This window comes from Manihot esculenta, chromosome 6, assembly GCF_001659605.2.
Source record: "Manihot esculenta cultivar AM560-2 chromosome 6, M.esculenta_v8, whole genome shotgun sequence".
Taxonomy (NCBI): domain Eukaryota; kingdom Viridiplantae; phylum Streptophyta; class Magnoliopsida; order Malpighiales; family Euphorbiaceae; genus Manihot; species Manihot esculenta.
In genome coordinates this window covers 22,426,712-22,450,466 of record NC_035166.2, presented here as the reverse complement: position 1 = coordinate 22,450,466, position 23,755 = coordinate 22,426,712, and the positions used below count along the sequence as shown (strand labels likewise).

The window sequence follows — 23,755 nt, the reverse complement described above, 5'->3', positions numbered from 1 at the left end:
ATTGAAAATAATATATTATTATTATTAATCGATTCGATTCATTTTTTTTAATTAAAATTAAATCGAATTAAAATAATTAAAATTTTAAAATTAAAAATCAAATCGAATCAAAATAAATAAAAAATCAAACTAAAATTTTAAATTAATTTTACTCTAAACGCAATTAATAAAAAAGTTAAAATTTCATATTAATATATATATTTCATCATATTTTAAATAATATTTTTTTAAAAATTTTACATTATATATTAGAATATATTAAATTAATATATACATTTGAAAAATTAAATGATGGATTAATAAATTTTAATATCATAAAAATTAAATACTAATTTTCTATTAAAATCAAGAAAATAAAATCAAATTTATAAGAAAAGTAGGGAAAAAAGGCAGGATATTTTTATATGGGGATGGAGTGGAACTTTCACAAAATCTGCATGCCTGTTGCTTGATATTGATACCCTAAACTTTGAAATGGGCCCCACTTCTGACTACCATTAATCAAATAGAATTGAAAATATAAAATTGGAAAAATCAAGGTAGTTTTAAAAAGGGCATTAAGTATCTGATGGGTGTCCCAATATCAGAACCAGCTTCCTTTGCTTCTCTTATCTCATGTCTAATTTTCTTCTCATTCAATTTTTCTTTCCTGAAAATTCTCAAGAAAATGAAATGTTTCTGTGCAGAAAACATGGGATTATGGAGAGAATCTAGAGTCTCTCTTAAAAAACATACCCATTTACCTTTATTTCCTCTCACGCAAAACAACAGCAATAAATGAGAAATGAGAGAGGAGATAAAGTTTACAACTTCATGTCACTTCTCATGTAAGTTTCGTTTGTTTCTGTGTGGATTTCTGTATATATCTCTCTCTCTCTAAATCTTTCTTGAGAGAATGGCCCAGCAGATCCAAAATCCTCATTTCTTTTGCTTTTCTTGGTGTTTCCAAAATGCCTACTTTATTGTTTGGCTCTTTTGAGTTTTGAGGTCCTTAACTCTTTTGTTTTTTTGATTCATTAGCTTTCTCTGAACACGCCCACTTTGATCTTTTGCTTCTTCTGTTGGTTTCTAGTGGTGTGAGTTCTTTCAATGAGTGATTCCTTCCTTGGTGGGGTTTCAAGAATGGATTGCTTTTCTTCTGGACTATTAAGGTAAGTTTTAATTTTCTCTTTTGATGGATTTGATACTTCAAGTTCAAGATTACTTCTTTAACGGGTTTGATGATTTTTCTTTCTTGTTCTTTAATTGGGTTTGTTCTTGGTAGCTTACCGTCCGATCATATCAATGATTGGATTTTTGAAGTTGTTAACTCATCATGATCAACAAAAGGAAACTTTTTGATATGTTGATGATTTGGAGTTCTTATTGCTTTTGATGAGGGGTATTAATTGAGGGATTCAAAGAAGCTCCAAGATACTTTGATGATTTAATCTTTGTGGCCAATAAACCAGATTTTCCTATCTCATTCTTCCTCCTTTTCTTGTCTTTTCTTTTCTTTTAGTTCTCCGAATATTTTCCCTTTGAATCCATGGCTGTTCTTCTTTCTTTTCTAAGAAAAGCCCAAAGGAGCTAATAGTGATTGTGGCTTTACTGAATACTTGTTCCTGCTCTGCTTAGCCATTGGTATAAAAGTAACAAAAGTTGGTTGCCTCTTAAACGTATTTGAGATTGACAGGGTACTTTGTGGGGAATATGATTTAATTTCATTTGATGATTTCCCTGTTTATCCATTAGTCTGCAGGATGTTATTGCTCTGATGTCGTGGCGTTTAATTATTTGCTCTTTAATTCATTCATGTAAATCTGTCGTTTGTGTTTTATGGAAGCTAATGCCGTATAGGAGGCCAGCATTTTCCCCCCCTAATGTTAGGTTCCCAGATAACATTACATCCTCTTTCACTTGCATACTGCTATTTACTCTTGTTGATTACGAACTTCATTCTTCTGACCTGTAGTTCAGCCATTTCTGAAAATTTGAGATTGAATACTGCACTAATCTAGATTTGCCATTCCACTCATTTTAGAACTTCTTAAATGCACAGGTGTTGTATGAAATCTAGCTGTCTTAGAGCCTTGTAGTGAGATTGGCCTTAATCAATTGTATATAATATGAAAGATTTATTGTTAATATTGGTTATCTGCCTATGTGCTCGCGCTAACTGTCACTTGCATTCCCGTGCCAAGGACTTATGATAGAATCAAAACTAGTCACTGAATTTACTTTTTTTTTTAAGAACCAAAAAAAAAAAAAAAAACCCTTAAATAAAAGGTTCAAGTTCTTGCTAATTCTTGACCTAATTGAGTTTCTTGAAGTAGTGCTTCATAACTTATGGAAAGTTCACTTGTTTATATTTGTATTATTTAACGAGCTACTGACCTACGGAAAGAACTTAACCAATAGAAGCCATCACTGGATGGAGGAATTATGTTTTGTATTTCTAGATGTTTTCTCTTTTTAACCTATTTATGATTTGGTTGCAGAATTCTCTCATAAAGGAGTGGTGTTACGAGGGATAATCCTTTACACCTAAGACAAGTTGAGAATTATGCTTAAAGTTTCATGGCAATGCTAGGAATGCAAGCAGAAACACAGTTGTACTTCCCAGGATATTGTTCCACTAGGGATCTTAATTTAAACGCTAGTTGCATTATTTGGCCTCCAACTCATGTTGACAAAATCTCAAAGAATGGACACTACTTCAATGAGAACTTGGATCCTTCATCTCTGGTCCAGTATTTGACTTACAAAGAAAGATTGAAGCAAACAATGCTCCAGCATGAAGCTATATTTAGGGATCAGGTATGTCCTGTCTCAAGTTTTAGTACAAAAGTAAAATTTTTATCTTTTTATATCACTTCAATAATCACATTCCACATGTAATGTCAATTAATTTGAATATGCCTCAAAATATTTTAGATGGTTTCGTAGTTGGTTACATCTTAATGTTCCACACAATTTTCTTGTTGTGCTATTCTCAAGGCTATCTAAAACTATTTTATATGAAGAATAATAAAGGCCAGTTTAAGACAATAATTTATAGTGGGCAATGGGATTATGGTGCAACTTATTTTAAGTTTCTGAAAGAGTTCACCATGTATTTTGTATTGGTGAATTTACAATAACTCTAGCTGCTTCACACAAAAGATGAATTTCCTAGCACTATGCTCGGGTTGCAAAATAAAAACTTGCCCATAGAAGTATCAATCTAAAATAGTATTCTTCCTACAAGGGTTGGCTCCTCCAGTGCAGTGTAGTAAACACAGGTGGAGTAATGAGCTTGAACCTTGAGAGCCTTGCTTCAATTGAAAAATAATGCACTTCTTCCTTTTGTCATCCAAATCTGACCTAACGGACAAATTTGGACCCTTTATCTTTTTCTGATTCTTCAATTTATATCTTCCATTATAAGTAAACTTTGATATTAATTGGTTGTGACTCAAAACGTGTTACCGTTATTGAAATGTGTATAAATTGTATTTTGGCTGTGTAGATCCATGAACTCCATCGCCTTTACAACAGGCAAAGAGAATTAATGGAAGAAATGAAAAGGATCAAGTTTCATGGACATCATCTACAGCTGGAAACTCCACATACAAATCAAACCTCATTGGAGTGTTTCCATAGGACACATGAAGTTTCGGCCTTGCCCTGGTTGAATCCTGCTTTTAGTCTATCCTCCATTTCGGGTGCTGAAAACCAACAAAATCATTTGAAATATGTTGAAGAAAAGATCATACAGGATGTTTTCAGTACTTTTAAAACTGAAGGCTCTAGAAAAGAAACATTATCAATAGAGTCTAAGCACAAGAAATTTGGTAAAAGGATATTGGATCTGGAACTTCCAGCTGATGAGTACATTGGTACTGAACAAGAGGAATCTTTAGGTGGGGGAACAGCTCCTTCTGAAGTGTCAGTTTATCCTATGAAAGCCATTGCCAAGGATCTGCAGAAGAGTGTTGTAGAATCACTTCATGGAGTTAACGATGGTAACTTGGTTTTCCAGGGCTATAATATGTCTCAAGCTTCATCTTCTAGGGGAACCAAATGCCTTGCTGATTTGAATGAACCCATCAAGCTTGAGGAAGAAACAGATCCTGAATCCAATGTTTTTCTAGGTCCTGTGCCAGACCTTAGATTGGTTCCTGGCCAGGATCTTTCTGCAAAAAGAAATTCAGACTTCGGAGCTCAACCAAAGGAGCTCATCCAAAATACCCAGACTGGAGCAGATCCTGATTCTTTCTCAAGTATGTTACACCTGGACAGGGATGAAGGTCAACAGGAGTGCCGATCTGATAATGATGATGCTGGTGAGAACTTTATTAGAAGGTTGCATCAGATTAGAAGTTTCTTCTCTTATTCCTTTTGGTTTACCATCTTGCGATACAGTGTCCAATTTTTATTCTTTTTTTCCTGTTACTGCTGATGACTTATATGACTGGTGTCTTTCCTTTCAGTGAAAGGTAGCAGTGAAGTGAATTCTTTCCCTGAAAAGATTTTTACAGAAACACTATCGGAAGATGTTGAGACTGAGCAACTCCATGAAAAGCACATTAAGCGTTCTGCGGATCCCAAATTTACAAGGGATATAGACCTGAATTCCATGTATTGTTCAGATGTGGCCACCCACAGTACTTCGATCACCAATGGAGAAGAGAAATGTAAAGAGTCAACAGGAGGCTTACCTTTGTATAGAACAAATCCAGCACAGCTTGTGAAACCCAATAAAACACTCCACTTGGATTGCAATTCTATGCCTGACTCAGGAGAACAGCAAACCACAAATGACCGAGTTTTGGGAAGCAAACATGATTATATGTCCTCAGGCTTTGTATTTCATGTTGACCTCAACTCGTGCATAAATGATGATGATTCTTCACCAGTTACCACTCTGTCCAAGGAAATTGATTTGCAGGCTCCTGCAAGCCCAGAAAACAAGGAAACTTCTCCGCCTAGAGGAGAATCAGATGAAAATCGACTAGAGATGCCTAGTGAACTTCCAAAACAAGAAACTAGGGATCTGCTAGATGATCTAATTACAGTTGCAGCAGAGACTATAATTTCCATTTCGTCATCTCAGGTTCAAACTTTTTCGGAGATAATGACTTCCAAACCATCTGGAGCTTCTTCACACAATGATTCTCTCTATTGGTTTTCCAAGATAGCATCTTCTGTAGTCGGTGATCCAGAGAGTGAACTTGGTGTGGTTTTGAGTTTTAGGAACACTGATTGTCATGATGAGTATCTTTCTGATGGGCTTGATTACTTTGAAGCCATGACATTGAAACTTAAGGATACAGAGGTAGAACAGTACTGTTGTAAGACCAAAATCTTAAATGAGGAAGCAGCATCTCCACCTTCATTTCCTATTCAGGGTGGGACAAGAAGACGGAGGCAGCAGCGGAAGGACTTTCAAAGTGAAATTCTCCCAAGTCTTGCCTCTTTGTCAAGGTACGAAGTAACCGAGGATCTTCAGGCAATAGGAGGTCTAATTGAGGCTTCTCATCAAAATACAGGTGCCAGGAGAACGGGTAGAAATGGGTGGACAAGGGGGAGGAGGAGGAGGCCTTCAACATCTTCTGCCAAGGCAGAAACCTCATTGTGCGCACTGTTGAAGCAGCAAACTTCAAATGGTGAACCCAGCATTGAGGAGAGCGGCCTAATAGGCTGGGGGAAGATAACAAGACGGCGCAGGGGGCAGAGATGTCCTGCCAGTAATCCTGGGATAATCTTGAGTCAAGTATAGTTAAAACACTTTGCTTTTATGATTTTTGGGGTAAGTTAATAGCAAGTGAACCATGACGTTATCTTGTACATGAAGGTATTATATGTGATTGATAATTGGTGATCGTCACAGAGGAAAAGAACAAAAAGAGCATCTCATTTAAGCCTTTTGGTTGAATTTATAGTGAGCATTGCAATGGAAATGCTTGTACATTCTGTTCATGTGTTTTTCTGGATTGGATAGCAAATTTTTAAGATTTTACATTTATAGGCAAATTAACAATGCCATGGCATCATTAGTGAGCTGAAGAAATGCCCCCCATTTTTTTTCCCTTCCATCTAATACAATGAATCATAAATAGATAGAAAGATACATATTAAACAGAGAGGTCCAAACAAAACCCAGAAAGAAAGTCTAAACAGTAAAATCTTGAACCCCAAGTGGTTGAGTGAAATGAGAACTTTGAAAAGCCTCTTGAAGCAGGTCATGGTCATCCCAGGAGTCACGGTATATTTCCAAGTTGGCATAAGCATTTACTAAGGCTGACATGCAGAGCTGCTTCCTCCATTCTTCTAAGTGTGGGAATCCAGCATGATCTGCATATCTGTCACAATACTGCAGCAGAAATCTAATTTAGTTTACATTTACTTTACCTTCAGTTGCACTCTTTTGCCTCGTACAAAAATTAGTTTTTAAGTTATGTATGACCATTGACAATGGCAAGTCTTAATATCCTTAACCCTGCAAAAAAAACTTTTTAAACGAAAAAAGTGAAGAAAGAAAGAGGTGTAAGTAGTGTGAGTACCTCAAAATCTGCAATTTCATGGGTTTTATGCTTAGGAATACCAGCAGAATCCCTTGATTGATGAAATTCCTGAATGGCATTCATCATTTCATCCCATGACGGAAGGCTTCTTTTCCCAGACAGCAGTTGAGATATCCATTTTGCTTGTGACTCAAAGAAAGGGAACCCTATGATCTGCAGATCAAAAAAATGCCAATTTATATTTATATGTATTATAAAATAATTGCATAGTTGTAGATATGGTGTGTACCTTTTTAGGTATGCCAACAAAAGAGAGAGAAGGAGCAAGCGATGGAGGGAAGGTGTGCTCATACAAAGGTCCCACTCTACCATCTTCCAAGCTTACTATTCCTTTAGTGTCAAGAAACGGGAATGAGTATGTATACCTACACCATGCCCATTTTACTGTTATTATTATTATTTCACATAGTAAAAATTCAAATAAATGAGATAGAATGATCCAGGTTTATTCTCTTTTAATTAAAAATTTTGAGTTTAAATCTATATAAATTATTTTTAAAACTTGTGGTTGATCACTTGATATGTTTAAATTAGTCCTGTGGTATATATAAAAAAATTATTCTTGCAAAAAGCCATGAATCATGATGATGACTCTCCATGATATGGTGGAACTAGATTTGCACCCCACATGTGGATACAAGGTCCCACCAAAGTATCTCATGGTCAAAAGAAAGAAACTCATGAGCATCTAATCAGCTAACTTTTAGCATTGGAAAATGGAAATTTCTTGGTACTCATATGATCTAAATGGTCAAATGTAAGTAATTTAAGATTTCTTAAAAATTCCCATTAAAAACAAACACACACAATTATGTTTAATTATGAAATAACCACTTAACTAGTAAATTATTATTACAAAAACAGATAATTATTTAAACACTTAACCAGTTAGTTTTCAAATTTACCCTGTGCAGTATAAGATGGTGCAACCAGTGAGTTTTCAGATTTACCCTGTGCAGTATAAGATGGTGTCGGCTACGACCTGAGACCCATCTGCAAATACGACCCTGCCATCTTCTTCAAGACATTCTATCTGCAAATTTAATGACATAAAGATATATAATCAGAAAAACTACAGAGAATTTGTATCATCTGATTTATTTAAAAAAAAAAAATCTTAGAAATCTGCAAGTACCTGTGGACGAAGATGGAGATTTTCATGGTTAGAAATGACTTTGGATAAACCCAGTGTGATCTCAAGGGATTTGGCACTGAGGTGGACTTCCTTTGCTACTTTTACAAGCTCCATGGATATATCTTGGCCACTCATTGAATTCCCCACAACCACAACTACCTGCAGATCATTTTAACAAATTTCATCTGATCTTCAACCGAGGCAATGGGAGCCAATTATTATAGTTGTTGGCTGGCTGGAGATATTCAGAATCATGTATTAACATACCTCATTGCGAAATGGCTCAGGATCTCTGTAAACATGACTGTGCATTTGCTTCCTCTTCCATGTATCCATTCCTTCAAGAAACACGCAGAGAATGTCAAAATCATTGACCTTCAACACAAACAAACATGAACTTCGAAAGCAAGAAAAGAAAAAGTGAATATCGAAACAAACACAAAAGTACTGCTTCTCCCAATAAACATTTATTTCAACTACATAAAGTTTTCTTTTTTGATGATTGTCACTGTAACTTTGACATGTACATGAGATTGCTAGCGTCAAGAAAATTTTCTCTTTCCATTTTCAATGTAAAATTACTCGTTCTTGAGGTGATAATGAGAAATAAGTGCAGAGACCTTTAATGGGATTTATCTTAGGCTGAGAGTAATGACCAGTAGCAACCACCACTGCATCAAACACCTCATCTACTTCTTTATAATCTCCATTTTTTTCCTCTCTTCTGCTCTTTACAACCCATTTCAAATCTTTCTTGAACTCATCACCATAATCCAACATGCCCACATACTCTACCCTAGTGTTAAACCTTATCATCTCTCTTAAACCAAAGTGATCACAAAAATCTTTAAGGTACAGCCAAAGTTCCCTATACCCAGGAAATCTCCTCATGTCTCTACCTTTCTTCGCCAAAAATGGGAAATCTGTGTAACCCATAATCTCCCTTGGCGAAGCCAATCTTAGAGACGCATAAACGCTACTATGCACTTCTAAGAACTTGTTCCTTCCTAATGGATCTTCTTTCTCTACATTTGGTTCATACAACCATTGCCCTCCAACATCATGCTTTTGTTCCAAAACCACCACTCTGTGACCTTCTTTCCTCAGCTCTCGAGCCGACACTAGCCCAGATGGTCCTGCTCCGATCACACAGACATTCCTCGATAGGCTCAGCTGCTCAGAAACCATGGTCTTTTTCCCCCCTTTTGGCAGTAAAGATTAATGGGTTGCTGTGTATGAAAACGTGCGTAGGTGATGTGGGGTTTTTATAGTTGCAGAAAAATAATAATAACAGGAAAATTTTGTTTTCGAAGAAACCTATAATAAAACAAAAATAATTATCCATTGGCCAAATTACGATGGCACCAATATTTTCTTTCTTAAATCTCGAATTTAAATTCTTGATATAGAATATTTTTAAAATTTAAAATAAAAAATTTATTGGATTCTAATTCAGATTAATCTAAAGTTATGTATCCTTGCTTCCTCCGTTTTGGTCGCTCCACCCTCATTCCCAATCGGAGGCATTTGCCGTTTCATTTTCAGCTTAAGGATTTATTCTTTATGACAATGTGGCGGCCTTTGTTGAAGCTTTTACCGACCAAGTAAAGGTAATGCGAGGCGTGCTTAATGATTTTTTAACATATTCGAATTTACATGTCAGATTGCCTGAAGCACATGTCATCGTTTTTTACATTTAAAAACTAAGAATTAAAAATTCAATTCAACTTTTTTTTAAAAAATCATTATAAAAAAATTAATTATTTTACAAGTAGATGCATAAAATTTATTTGTGGCAAATTGAACTAATTATTCGAGCTTGTGTCCAGCTGTTTTGCTGCGTTGGATAGCAGTAAATATTTTCACAGAAAACACCACTTACACGTGTAAGGGAAATATTTTTCATTAAAAAAATTATTTTGTGGCATAATTATTTCAAAGAGATTCTTAAACTAAATTTCTTGATTAATATAATCCATCTGCATGCATGGGTGGGACTCTTGACGATGACACACATCACACAAACTCAGCCAAATAAACGAGGCACTCGTGCGAGCGCATGTAATTTTTTTTATCTAGATAGGCTGGCTAAATTGGTTCTCACACTAAATTTTATTTTTTATTTTAAATTTATATATAAATTCACAATTAAGATTTTTTAAAAAAAAAAAAATACCAAAAATACCCTTGATTATGACCCATTTTGCTAAAGATTTTAGCAATTTCATTTTATTGAGTGATTTATAATTTTTTTTTATTGTGTGTTATTAATTAATTAATTCACTTAACTTGAACGTATGTTGAAAATGGCCTTGTGCCCAAATAAAAATAAAAATAATTAAATTAATAAATGAAGTGAACCAAAGTTATAAGTATGATGTAAATTAATTATAAGTAAATTGATTAATTAAGAGGAGCGTATCATGGGCAGTTGCTCAGTTAACAACAACAAAGATACGAATTATATATGTATGATTATAGCTTCTTCCCATTTTATTGATAATCCCTACTGGCCAAGCCACTGACGGATCCATCTAAGGGCCACGAGCCCTCCTGAATTTTTTCAAATTTTATAAGGTATTTATGTCAGTTTTATTAATTTTAGATAAATAAAAAAATTGTTAATTTATTCTGTTTAAAAATTTATTAATATATTTTAAATATTTATATTATTTAATTTATATAATTTTAATTATATGTATTATTTAATTTCTACTGTTTAAATATTTATTTTATTTGATCAATGATAAAACAAATTGATTAACAATTATTTTAATAGATTGATTAAATAATTTAATTTTATAAAATATATGAATATTTTAATTAAATAATTTTTATAAATATAAAAATTAATAAATTTTTAAAATTTAAAATTTAATAATAATTTTCTTATAAATAAAGTTTCAATATTTTTAAAACAGTCATTCTAAGTTAATGTCTTTTTTCTTCTCTACTTTTTTATTTAAAAAGTTTACATTTAATTTTTGAAATTTTAACTTTACATATTCTCTTTTATTTTCAAATATTTATAAGTTAAATTATTTAATTTATTGACTTAATATAAACGGTTGAAATTAACTCATTAAACACTTAAAATTATAAAAATTACAATAATTAAATATAAATTAATTATTATTAAAAAATATTAAATTGACTACATATATTATTTATATACACTATTTTTTATTTACTTTAAATTATATATTAAATTATTTATTTGTTGAAAAAATAGTTTTAAAAGTAATAATTAAATTGTTTAATGAATTTGATGGACATTTAGATTTTAAAAAAATAATTTTTAAATAAAAAATAAATTTAATAATTCATGATTATATTTAAAATTTTAAAAATTTTAAATAAAAATCAAAAAATTAAAATCAAATAATATTTTTTACCTGATAATAGTTTAGGCAATTCATATTAAAAAATTTAAAAAATTTATATTTAATATTTAATATGAGCAAATTAATTTAATTTATAAAATTTTGTGTATGTGATTTTTTTTTTATTTTTCTATTTCAAATTAAATTTTAATTTAAAATTTTATGAATATAAATAAATATTTTTTATAAATTAAATGAAATTAAAATTCACATTGAAAAAATAAAATTAAATCTCATAATTTAAATTTCTGCATTTGTTACTGCGGCAAGCCAACATCAAACTTAATACTATAGAGAATTTAAGCTTACTATATATTTAAATATTTATATATAAATTTGTATATTTACTATATATTTTTTGATTAATTTTACATACACATCATTTGACATTATTTATTTGATATAAATTATTATAAAATTATGTAAAAATTAAATTTTAAATTAAAAAAATGAATTTCATATTTTCAAAATTAAATTAAATTCAATGAACTTCTTTATTTTAATTTGAGGAATAATATTTTATATAAATACTTGATTTATTAATTATTAAAAAGTATCGTACGTAGTTTATAATTACCTCAAGATTTTGTCACAACGTGTGGGAATCGAATACTGCAAGTTGCAAATAAATATAATTATAATCAAAGGTTTTAATTTTATTACAAATATACAATTTTTGTGATTAGCTTATGCGACCCAGTTTTTATAAGTGAACTTAGTTTTTTATATATATTTTTTAAAATTTAGAGTGTTTTAAACTCCATAAGAGAAAATATTTAAAAAAAAAAAATTCATATTTTTTAGTATTTGAAATAGTTACAAAATTTAATATAACAAAATATTTTATTCATTTATTTATATTATTTTATAGTTTAAAATAAAAATAGTAACTACATAAAACTCTTATTATTCATAAAGTTTTCGCTACTATTATTTAACTAAAACGATATAAAAGAAAAAAATAAATTAAAAATTAAAATGTAAAAGTGAGTTTCAAATTGTGAAAAAATATTATTTATAATAAAAAAAATTATAATATATAAAATTATAAAAATATTAAAAAAAATTAAAATGTAAAATTAAATCGGTGAAATTTTAATATCAAACTTGATAATTAGATCTGCTGCTCTTATCACATTTTTGAAAGTTAAAGTCGTACATTTTAAAATTTTTTTTTTTATAAAATTATTATAATTTCTATTCGATGTAAATTCTAAAAATTAAGATCGATTTAAATCTGTAATAAAATCTAAAATTAATTGATCTGTGTGAGTTCCTATGTTTTTTCACTCATGTATTAAATTTTCTTATTAATGTAAATTTATAGGCTTAGGCTTAAGGTGTTGAATTGAGCTTGGGGTTTGAGTCCCAATGGTTTTTATACGTACTAAATTACTTGAAGTCCATTTTACGATGGAAACCCATATCTACCAATGAAATAAATTTTTTTAAAAAATATTTAAAATATAAAGTACATCAAATTTCCCCTTTTTTTATAAAGTTAATATTTAAAATCTTATTAATTTTATTTTAAAGATATTTACAACTTAACTTTTTAAGTTTATAACATCAACATAATTAAAATATTATATACTATATAACTATAAGGTTACATGTTTAATCTTTAAGATTTTATTTTAAATGACATCTCCATTTGTAAAAAAGACAATATATTAATCTTAACCTCCGTTTATTTGAAAAAATATAATGTGTATTTAAAAAAAAAACATTTTTAAATATTTTAAGTGAAAATTATTTTAAAATATTTTTTATAGAAAATATTTTTTAATAAAATAATTTATTCTTCATTATTTAATTGTAATTTTAAAAATAAAAATATTAATAAATTTATATATAGTGATATCAGTAAGATTTTAAATTTATTTATTGAAAATAAAAGGTTATTTTTTAAAAAATAACTGAAATCTCTTGTTAATTAAATTTTATAAGTATTTTAAATATTAAAAAATGCTAAAAATATTTTAATAAAAATCATAAAACAAACTTAATGATAAATTCAAAAGAAAAAGAAAAAAGTGAGGGAATTAGGTGTGAGTGAATGATATTCGTTTCGATCAAACTGAATATATTTAAAAATTCAATTCAGTTTTTATTTTTTTATTTAGTATTAATTTTAATTTTTAAATTTTTTTATTTATTTTAATTTAATTTTAATAAAAATTTGATAAAAATAAATTGATTAGTTAATAATATTATATTATTTTAATAATATATATAAATTAAAATATAATTAAAATTAAATTATTTTAATTAAAATTTAAAATATTAAAAAAAAATAAAAAATAAAATCTCATTAAAAAAATTCAATTGACTATGAGTCAATTTATATCCAAAGTGGATTCGATTTAATATTTACAAATATTAAAATTTTAATTTTTAATATTTTTGATTCAGTTTAATTTTTAAATTTAAAAGATAAAAATATTTATTTACTTTAAAAAATAAATAAATAATTAAAAAATATAATTTTATTTTCGACGACGAAATCAAATACAAATACAAATATAGTGTCTTTCGAGTCGAAAAAATTGATATCAACTAAGGTTGCTTAGTTGGTATGATAAACTATTTATATTTTTACACATGAAATGAAAAAATATAGAAAAGAGTGAGTTAATTTTTATTTTATTTTTCTTTATTTTTATTAATTTTCTAATTCTATATATTATAATATTATTGGATAGTGGTATATAACCATTGTAGGCGTAAAATCACTCAATCCAGATCCACGTGTAACCAGGAAGTAAGGGGACAGAAAAGGAGTTTCCACTGTTATAAAACGACACCGTTTCCATTTTCCTGTTATTTTTTCAAACTGTTTATGAATTTTAGATAATAAAATATATATATAGATATACTCTTTTTGTTTTTTTTTTCAAACCAATTGATTCTGATTGAAACTCAATCTCGATTTTTTCCCGTTGCGACTCCACTTTTAATAATTGATTCGGTTTTAACATTTAAAAAGAGAAAAATTATTTTTTAATATTTGAGATATAATATAATTAATAAATTTATTTTATTATTTTTTCAAATTCAAAACTTTTATTTTTAAAATTTAATTTTATCAAAATTTAAAATTTTTCTATAAAAAATTTCTGTTATGAGAATAAATATAATTTTAAATTTCACTTTTAATAATCGATTCAATTTTAATATTTAAAAATAGAAAAATTATTTTTTAGTATTTGAAATATAATATAATTAACGAATTTATCTTTTTATTTTTATAATTCTACACTTTCATTCTTAAAATATAATTTTATCAAAATTTAAAATCTCACCATAAAAAATTTTTGTTAAGAAAATAAATATAATTTTAAAAAATCTTTATCAATAATAAAATTTTATTATGAAAAAATTAATATTTAGTCTCTATAATATGAAAAAATTTATTATTTAGTTCATTAATCTTAAAGCATATATTAAAATGTTCATTTTAAACAAAATTTCTAATTAGTTTCATTATTAATTTTATCACTAAAAATTTTACTATTTAATTTCTCTAATTTAAAAAAATTTATTAGTTAGTCCCTCAAATTATAAAAAAATTCACTTATTAGTCCCTTTATATTAAGGATATTTTAAATTTTTTATAATATTTAATGGCTAAAATTAACGAAAAACTTAATTAGTAGACTTTTTAAAATGTTAGAGATGTTTTAATAAATTTTTTAAATTACGAGCAATGATAATAAATGATATTAAAAAAGTAATTTTTATTAAATTTTAACTTTTTATTTTTAATAATTTAAATTTTATATATTTTAATTTTTATTATTTTTATTGAATTTAAATTTTAAATTTATTAAAATTTTTATTTGTTTATGTAAATTGAATTTGAGAATTTTTTTTTAAATTTTGATGAAATTAAACTTTAAAAATTAAAGTGTTGAATTCGAAAAATAGAATGATAAATCTATTAATTATGTAATATTTTAATAATAAAAACATATTTTTTCCTTCGATAGGGATCTATAAATTTTAAGACTAAAATATTAAATTTTAAAAAGGATCATTTGGTTATTTTATCTCTCATTAACAAAAACATCTCTAATTTCGATAGAATTAAATCTCAAAAATAAAAATATTTTAGAGATTAAAAAATAATTTTTCCAGTAAAAAACAAGGCATCAACCTGAGCTCAAAGCAGTTCCAGACCTTCAATTCTCAGAGAGAAGTGAAGTTTTGAAGATCTAATGATTTCAGATTTGGAAGATAACAAATTTCAAGAGAAGTTAGAGCTGTGGCAGCAGCATTTCCCCTGGAAAAGATTACCCCGCCTCGACAGTTTTGAATCACAAATTCTGTAGGAGAAGTGATGGTTTGTAGATTCCACTTCATGCAGCCTTCAATGTGTTTGTCGCAATTACTGATCACAAAGTGATTGTAACTTGGATAGTATACATCCTCCAGGAATTGGCTGGAGCTTTCGGACAGGATGCGATATTTAGAGAAGAAAGGGAGGAGGGCAGGCCATCTTCGGGAAAGGACTCAAGTGCTTCACAATGCTCCATACTCAAATCAACAAGCGATGGAAGAAGTGAGCGGAGGTAGTTCATTTAAATAATTTTTGAATTCATTTTTTAGTTGATTAAAATAGTTAATCCAGTAATCAAATAGGTTTAAGACAAGGAAAACTGATCGAAGAAACAGAAGAACCCGCAGAACGATTTTTGAGAAGTTGGCCTAATGACTTGAATCCTAATGCATAGGTAATTCCAACACTATTTGGTTGCATTTCAGAGGAACTTTCTCCACAACATCGATCATGGCCGGCAAATTTACCACTAGATTATAATATTTTAATTGTAACATGGTAAATAACCATTTTTATTGATGAAATGGATATTATCACTTTGAAATCGTTTTTATTTTTATTTTTTTAATTTTTTGAGGAAATATAATTTTATTATTTAAATATAGAATATTTATAAAAAATGATAGGCTAAATAATTAACAAATAATTATATTTATATCCGTAAATATTTATGAGCAAAGGAATTTATTTATTTTTGAATTTTGACTGATTCTGGTATTTTTGGGTTTGATAATATATGGCTTCCAAATCATCATGCATAATGAGAAGGGACGTTTCCATTTTAGATGGGATCCTGCATTCTCTCTGTTCTTACGGGTTTTCAGTTGCTATGTCCAGTTGGCAGACGCTGCAACAGCAACAAACAGGCTATTTCATTGCCTTGTTTGCCCCAGGACATCCCTGCCTTTGTTGTCTGGAATCATTTCTCGTCGAAAGAAAGTGGAGACCCTCTTCTCGGGGAGTGGGTCCTTCCCCTAATTTGCTTTCTTTTCGAGAAACACTCGACACAAAGGTATGTTCTTGTTTCTCTTTCTGTTTGCTGCATTTTCCTTTTTGTTTTTTATTTTTTGCCCTTTACGTGCCGAAATTCAAGATGGTTCTCTCTCTTTTTGGCTTATCAATGTGAATTTTGATTGCAATGAGCTTCGAAAACTATTTCTGTAAAGGTTGTGGTCCTTTTAGACGATGAGGATGGCGGTTTATGCTTTTTTGAAACATTAGCTTTGCCAAAACAAAAATATTACTTTTAGAAAAATTCTGATGGGGTCTTTTGGAGACGTAATTTAGATTAAATGCCTCAAGCTTTTTTTTTTCCTTGAAGGCAATTAAAATCATGGTTTGATCTCTTTGTACATTTTCATTAGTTTGACATCGCCGCATAGGCGTCTATTATAGTTTTTATGGAGTTTTTTTTTGGCGTTCAGAAACAAATTATTCGAATTCATAAGTTGAAAGATTCATCTTTAATACCAAGTAAATATGAAAGTACATATAAGCTCATCTGAATTGAAAACCTTCTAATTGCTAAGTTGTGTAAATTCTTCATTGAATAACCTTAAGCGCCATGCCAACAGGTCTCACAATTTCTTGATTATTGTTTGTTTCAGGTTGGCAAACCTTTGAACTTTTCAGAGCTCAAGATAATTGCTGCTTCATATTTGTGATACTTGGTAAGATCAGGGCATATTCTTAAAAAAGCATAAAAAAGCAAGAAACTTTCATTTCAACAACTGTTCCTTTTTCTGCCTTTCTCTAAATGTCCTTCTCTGCTGCAGGGTCGCGAAGTTCGCAATTTTGTTTGGTTGACAATGTCTGAGGAGAAAATTTATGTTATTCCAGAACATGAGCCAACACCAATGATACCCGAGAGCGATTTTGTACCAGTGACTCAGGAGAGTGATTCTATCTCACGGATCACAAGGAGTAATTCTGCGTCTGTGGTTCGTGAGAGTGATCCTCCACTTTTCTTGGAGGGTACTGAGTCCAAAGATGGTCATGTAAGAAGGTACTCTACTGGGAACGTTGGTATTCCATACAAAAGTGTAAAGATTCTTTCCGGTTATCTTGCAGCTTCGGTAGGTTCCTGCCATGATTATTGTAACTATGAACAAAGGCATGATCTTGAAACAAAGACAAGAGTCAATTCTATATTGGAAACAATAATGGAAGGGCAAGGTACAGGACAAGACATTGGGAAGGTTCTAACTTTAGCAGAGAGAAAGAAGATATTAGCAGTCAATTGTGTGTCTTCTCATGGTTCCAGGATCCAGAAACCTGATATTGCTGTTGTCAGCAAGCAAGAGGTTCCATCATCAACTAAGAAAGAAACTGTCTTGTTTAAACAGCTTTCACTGCCTATCAAGGAAGTGGATCCAAGGCCAAGGCCTATGTTACCAACATCGCCTAGTCTACCGATAAACGGGCAATTAAACCAGAAACAATATGGTGAAATCCAAGAAAACAATGAAATGGGCACTTCTTTGGTGACTTCACATGGAGCTTCAAGTGGTAGAGAACAAAGAAAACTTAGAAGTACTAATAAAATGAAGAACTCCACATTGGATGGGAAAAAGGTTTTGTCAAGAGCAACTGCTTCTTTGCCTGCCTTGCATTCTCTTAAGAAGGTTTTGACTCGACCAATGGCTTCAGTTTCTCCCAAACGCTCTGTAAAGAGAGTTTCAAGTATGGATACTAAAATATTCAAGAGCCTGAAAGGAGTTTCTCATGTGAAGGATTGCAGTGTTGTTGGAAAAGCTGAATCCCAGCGATCCAGCAATAAGTCTGTGCCAGAGAAGACGTCGTATGTGACTGGATTGAATGCTGAGAATAAAGCTGTCAAACTGACTCAGCACAGTGATTGTTCTCCATCACATTCCATGTTACATAAGGATAAAGACTCGAAACATCAAAAAGCAATTTCGCAAGTTCGGTTGTCTCTACCTTCTGCAGCGAAGATTTTAAGACGCACTCGCTCTGGAATCCATACCAGTCGATCACCTAAATCCCCTGAGAATGAAAGCTTGAGACTCACTAAAGAGGGAATTCATGTTACTGGCTCATCCACTTCTTTGGCATCCTCCAAGTCTAACAATGGTGACAATGGTGGCATCTTCTCTGAAGATCCAGGAACTGACATCAATAATGGAGTAGTAAACGCAAAAGTGGAACTGAGAACTAGGCCTAGAAATGGTGAAGCAGCTAACACAAAAGATACAAATTCCACAACCAGAAAACTAAGTTTTCGGAAACCAAAAGTACCTGAGCTTCACCCTGTTGTTAGTTCTCCAAGGAGGCTGAAACTCAGGCGAAGAGAACTCATTGATGGCCAAATTGGTAAAGTTGGGACTACAGAAAGTACTATTAGGAACACAAAAACTCATGTTGATAAAGGTGATGCTAATGTTGGAAAATCAGAAAGCAAAAAGGTTGCTTTAAAACACCAAGATGGTAACGATGGTGGCTGCTTCCCTGAAGATCTTGAAACTGACATTGATAATAGAGTAGTACATGCAAAGTTGGAACCCAGGACTAGGCCTAAAAATGTTGGAGCAGCTAACACAAAATATACGGATTCCTCAACCAGAAAGCTAAGTTTTAGGAAAGCAAAGGTACTTGAGCTTCGCCCTGTTATTAATTCTCCAAGGAGGCTCAAATTCAGGGGAAGAAAACTCATAGATTTCCAACTTGGTAACATTGAGACTACAGAAAGTACCATTAAGAACACAAAAACTCATGTTGATGAAGGTGACGCTAATCTTGGAAAATCAGAAAGCAAGAAGGTTGTTTTAAACCACCAAGATGTAGAAGGAAAGAAAGAAGAGCAGAATTTGTTGAATGAAGTGATTGAAGGGACGGCAGGTAAGCTTGCTGAGAGCAGGAAGAGCAAGGTCAAGGCGTTGGTTAGTGCTTTTGAAACAGTTATCTCTCGTCAGGATACCAGTATCAACAGTTGATGCACGTTGAGTTACTGAGGTCCGTACTCATATTTGAAAATAGAATATATATGAATGCTGTACATGCTTATGCAATTGTGGAAAAGATAGGGAAAATTTGAGCTGACATGAATGCAAAATTGCAAGCTCGCAGACAAAATGAGCTAAGCTTTTGAAGCAATTTGTTATGTTTTCTTTGCCGAACTGGTAAAGAGCATTTGCTTTTTTCATTTTTATTTTAGGGATATTTATAATTTCTTCTCCAAGTATTGCCATTATTTACAAGTTCATTCCTGAATTTTGAGAAACTCGTTAAAATGTCTCTCACTTTTGCTTCCCTTAACCTTGTAGTCTTTCCATCCAATTTCAAACAATTCTGCCCTTAAAAAATCAGTCAAAAGATAGACAAACTTTTAGAAGCCAAAATTACCCCTCTCCTCACAGCCATCACAGTCCATCCTCACCTTAAGCTCCACAGTCTGTAATTGCTTCTTCTTCTTCTTCTTGTGTTTATGGCCACTGCTTGTTATCAAATAAGATAAATACTCCAAAGTTCCTCCAACACCCATCCTTTATGATCTAACAAAAATATACTTCTCAAACAAGTACAGAATCAAAAGTTTTAGTGCAAATTTTATGAGCTTGACAGAATCTAACAAAAACCCAGATAGTAATTTCAAAGGAAAAATCAAGGGATGGAAGATTGAATGAAGAGAGGAAGTGGGTTTGTGAAAAGAAGCAAGAAAGGTGAAAAACTTATAGCATTAGAAAACAAATTACAACTGTGAGCAGCTAGAAGTTACCGGGAACTTCCCTGCAAATAATAATGGATTCTTTTCTTGCCTTCTAACAAACAAAGAAGGAATTGTAGAAGCTGAGAGAGAAGAATTCGCCATAGCTTTAGGAACCCTTCTTGTCCTTAGTCTGAAAGCCAACAACAGAGAAGAAAGAAGAGCTGGTGTAGGAAGAAACAAAAGCAAAAGTAGGTCAGAAGCTGTAGAGGGTAAAACTGGGTTTTAAAAGTTTTCTCGTTCATTTTTCATCTGTTTTTACCTGACAAAAAAAATGAAAGGACCTGATTGTTAATAATTTAATTATATAAGGATATTTTAATACATTTTCAAAATTAAAGGATTGACTTGTTAATAATGGCAAAATTTAGGGATTAAATAGCAAGTTTTCCTTATTTCTATTTTCTTCTTCTTGTTTTGTAAGCTAAAAACAAAATTCAATAGAGAAGTACATTGATTGAGTGTACGAATGTGCCTTTGTTTGTGTGTTTGTGTTTTTTTTTTTGGGAAGGGGTGTTACAGAGCATATTTCTATGTGATTTTGGTTAAGGAGGCTTGTATATCTAAATTAAAGCCAGACCAGTTGTTACAACATCAATGGAACATTATTACAATTTCTCTTATTACTAATGATGCCAAAAAGATATTTATTATATATTTAATTAAATGTTTATATAATTTAATTTAGGTGGTGGGCACCTAGTATAGTAACCTCACATATTTGAATCTAAAAACTGGTAGTTTTAAACTTATACTTCCTCCACTTATCATTTAAGTTTATGTTTTTTCTCTAGGTTTTATTTTGTGCAAAACTATGATATGATATTTGTGCTAATAATGTTTGAGGAATAGCATAATATATCATCAGGATGTAATGGAATTTCCAGTTTCGACAAAGAAAAGAATTTCTTGTTTGGTGCTGTAATTTTGGTTGGAGACTAAGGATAGAGCCACGATTTAACACATATATTTTTTTGAATGGTATATATATCAGTTTTACAACTTTTCGAAATTTTGATGTTGGGTGGACAATTTATTAATTATTTAAATTGCTTGTCTAGACTCCGTCATGCAGACTCGAGACACAATAATTATAGTCGTGCCTACATGAAAATAGTGCAACAAAGACATTTCGTCAACTTACTTGGAAATACAAACTTCAAAGTCAGTCTCATATTTCAGATCTCCAGTGTGCAATATTATTTCTCCACTAAAGAAAATATTCAATGCAACTCAAGTAGACTGCAATCTTGTTTTGATGAGAATAAGGTTGGCTAGCTATGCAGATTTTTTTCCTCAATTTTAGTTGGTTTAATCCCATATAATAAATGCTATAATGTGAAAATGAATAGTACTCTGAATATATCCTTAGCAAGGTGGCAATGGCAATGGCAATCCTCTCACTTGAGGTTGTGGTTTTGCAATTTGATAATAAGATGGGTTTGCAGATATGGACTGGCTGGTGCATTTGCCATTCTGTGGTTGAATGCAGAGGCATTATTACTAGAGCATGGCCCTGTATCTGACCTCTCCTTCATGCCCAGTCAAATACTGAAAATGCATGTCCCTTATGAGAGATTTAAACATCTTAATTATATTTTCACACAAGAGTTGTCTATTCCATGAATCCCTTGTCTAGGACAGACAAGAATGAAGAATAAGTTTCTCGATGTTTCTGTAACTAAGTGGCAGCTTTAAAGATAGAAAAAAGATTGATAAGCCCTACTTTGGGTGCCACAAAATACGATTTGAATGCATGGATCAATAATCATTAAGTTTTTCTCTTGGCCTGGAAACATTCACTTTTCTACATTAGATGTAGATGGAAAAAAAATAAATTCTTTTACCTTTTTCTGGGAAGATTCTGGAGATCTTTATGCTGAATAACTTGAACGGATAGATAAGTACACCTATATGACTGGTACAAAGACATTGTATTACTTTAAGAATTTTCTTTAATAAATCTATACCTTGTAATTACTCTCTTTCAGCTCAGCTCAGATTTTTAAGTGTATATATGATCTGTCCTTCAGGAATTGCTACTTATTTTTTCTATCTTGTTATGCTTAATGGTGCAAGTTCTTTCGCCCTTTCCCTGCTGCATTTAGTTCTGCAGTTCCAACAATTAGTTGAGACACTACCTTTATATTTGGAATTTAGAAAGTTAAAAAAGAACATAAAGTGCAAGTTGGAAACCTTTTTCTTTTCCATTTTGTGTTTGACTTTCATCTTCTTTGCCTTTGCCCAAGCAAGAAGTGTTTTCAGTTTGTCATTCCTGAAATGCGTTCAATAACATAAATTAGATTCTGAAACCATGTGGAATGTGAGAACTTGTAAGTTGCAAATTGCTCATAGCATATAATTGCACTACTTCAAACTGCTTCAGGATTGAAGAATGCTTACTGTATGCGATCAGCTTTTCCAGGATTATCTTCATGGATTTTGGGTTTATGAGAGGGTGAAGGACTTGGTTTTCTATTTGAATAAGTCCTCTCTAGTGCCTCATGATTCTGTTTCCGTTTCATAGAGGTTTCATCTGTTGCATGATTCAGTTGAATTAGTATCAGTAGTTAACTATTATAATAAAGGTTATGTCGTTGAGCATTTACCTCCATTTTTCTTTTCTTGAATGAGAATCTCAGTTTAGCTGTTGCATCTTCTTTTTTGTTCCCATTCTTGTTCTTTAAGGTTTCAGCTTGTTCAAGTGAGTGAATAGCATATACAGCTGCTGCTACTGCAGTTGTAAATCCAGTATAAATGGAGTCTTGATCTTGCTTCATTTGGCTACCACTCTTCCTCTGCAACCAATTCATTTTATCTATGGATCATGGAAATCATCAGAATTTTTCGCATATTGATTTCATATGTTCCAGGAATAGCTAATGAATCTAACAAGTTCTGACGTCTCATTCGACTAAGTCTCAATCCTGTAAGGTACTGAACAAAGTAATACTGTACAGTAATCCAAACTTTAGAAAAATATACCAAGAGGAAACTTGGGATTAGGGATGAAGTACTTTACCTTATCAAATCCTTAAACGTTTTTAATCTCTTCTGCCGATCCTGTCTGGTTTCCTGCTTTCTTCCAGAGGAACTCTGTGAAAACGAAACTGAGTTGAAGCAGAAGATGCCATAAGTAGACACTACTTGACATTCTGTTACCCACAGATTCTTTACTTTCCTTTTCTCGCACACAGTACACCCACCGATTTGTTGTCATTTTGGAAAATGGTTAGCCAACAAAAGGCACATTTTATTCTTTCATTCTGTTAAAAAACATGTGAACGAGGCATAGCCATTGCGAGGAATTTATTCTTGTTGCCAATCTTACAAAGATATTCCTTGTTCTGAATTCCTCTTCTAACGATGCATTGCATGCACAGCCTGGAAAATGGAAGGTATAAGCCCATATGGCTGGCTGAAACTATGATGCCAATATGGGATACCTTTTCACTAATCTAGTTCTCAAATCTCGACAAACAACATAACTGGTTTGCATAGTTTGTAGAACAAGGTAATAAACAATTTATAATGTACAAAAACCCAGAATGTTGGCCTCTTCAATGCACTGCTCTTGCTTATAAATAAGATTTATTTCAAGTCTGAAGAGCCTGCTTGGGAAAT

The 23,755-nt window shown here is 31.1% G+C and overlaps 3 protein-coding genes and 1 long non-coding RNA gene across 12 annotated transcripts; 2 read left to right on the top strand and 2 right to left on the bottom strand.

Annotated features, from left to right (window-relative positions):
* Positions 1-557: 557 nt before the first annotated feature.
* Positions 558-5,943, top strand: LOC110617320. 3 transcript variants are annotated; one of them, XM_021760042.2, is made up of 5 exons: positions 558-827; positions 1,073-1,151; positions 2,481-2,799; positions 3,491-4,307; positions 4,455-5,943. In XM_021760042.2, the coding sequence occupies exons 3-5, from the start codon at positions 2,560-2,562 to the stop codon at positions 5,741-5,743; spliced, it is 2,346 nt and encodes a 781-aa protein (XP_021615734.1). In that variant the 5' UTR covers positions 558-827; positions 1,073-1,151; positions 2,481-2,559; the 3' UTR covers positions 5,744-5,943. The 3 variants fall into 3 exon arrangements, with proteins under 3 accessions (XP_021615734.1, XP_021615733.1, XP_043813385.1); XM_021760041.2 differs by having other exon boundaries at positions 1,021-1,151; XM_043957450.1 differs by having other exon boundaries at positions 558-1,151.
* Positions 5,944-6,052: 109 nt separating this feature from the next.
* On the bottom strand, positions 6,053-8,956 carry LOC110617321 (flavin-containing monooxygenase FMO GS-OX-like 9). Its single transcript, XM_021760044.2, has 7 exons — positions 8,304-8,956; positions 7,951-8,021; positions 7,684-7,842; positions 7,499-7,581; positions 6,778-6,913; positions 6,528-6,701; positions 6,053-6,337 (listed from the first exon to the last, which is right to left on the bottom strand). The coding sequence occupies exons 1-7, from the start codon at positions 8,869-8,871 to the stop codon at positions 6,137-6,139; spliced, it is 1,392 nt and encodes a 463-aa protein (XP_021615736.1). The 5' UTR covers positions 8,872-8,956; the 3' UTR covers positions 6,053-6,136.
* Positions 8,957-15,222: 6,266 nt separating this feature from the next.
* On the top strand, positions 15,223-20,601 carry LOC110617293. Of its 5 annotated transcripts, none has more exons than XM_043957344.1 (5): positions 15,223-15,411; positions 15,504-15,640; positions 16,253-16,420; positions 17,016-17,078; positions 17,184-20,601. In XM_043957344.1, the coding sequence occupies exon 5, from the start codon at positions 17,217-17,219 to the stop codon at positions 19,359-19,361; it is 2,145 nt and encodes a 714-aa protein (XP_043813279.1). In that variant the 5' UTR covers positions 15,223-15,411; positions 15,504-15,640; positions 16,253-16,420; positions 17,016-17,078; positions 17,184-17,216; the 3' UTR covers positions 19,362-20,601. The 5 variants fall into 5 exon arrangements, with proteins under 5 accessions (XP_043813279.1, XP_043813278.1, XP_021615689.1 ...); XM_043957343.1 differs by having other exon boundaries at positions 16,246-16,420; XM_021759997.2 differs by having other exon boundaries at positions 16,233-16,420.
* A 616-nt stretch (positions 20,602-21,217) lies between these two features.
* On the bottom strand, positions 21,218-23,463 carry LOC110617294. Of its 3 annotated transcripts, none has more exons than XR_006350963.1 (5): positions 23,154-23,463; positions 22,741-23,083; positions 22,535-22,667; positions 22,328-22,406; positions 21,218-22,241 (listed from the first exon to the last, which is right to left on the bottom strand). It is a non-coding gene; the product is annotated as an uncharacterized LOC110617294 (long non-coding RNA). The 3 variants fall into 3 exon arrangements; XR_002488351.2 differs by having other exon boundaries at positions 22,741-22,949; XR_006350962.1 differs by having other exon boundaries at positions 22,741-23,463.
* Between the last annotated feature and the right edge of the window lie 292 nt (positions 23,464-23,755).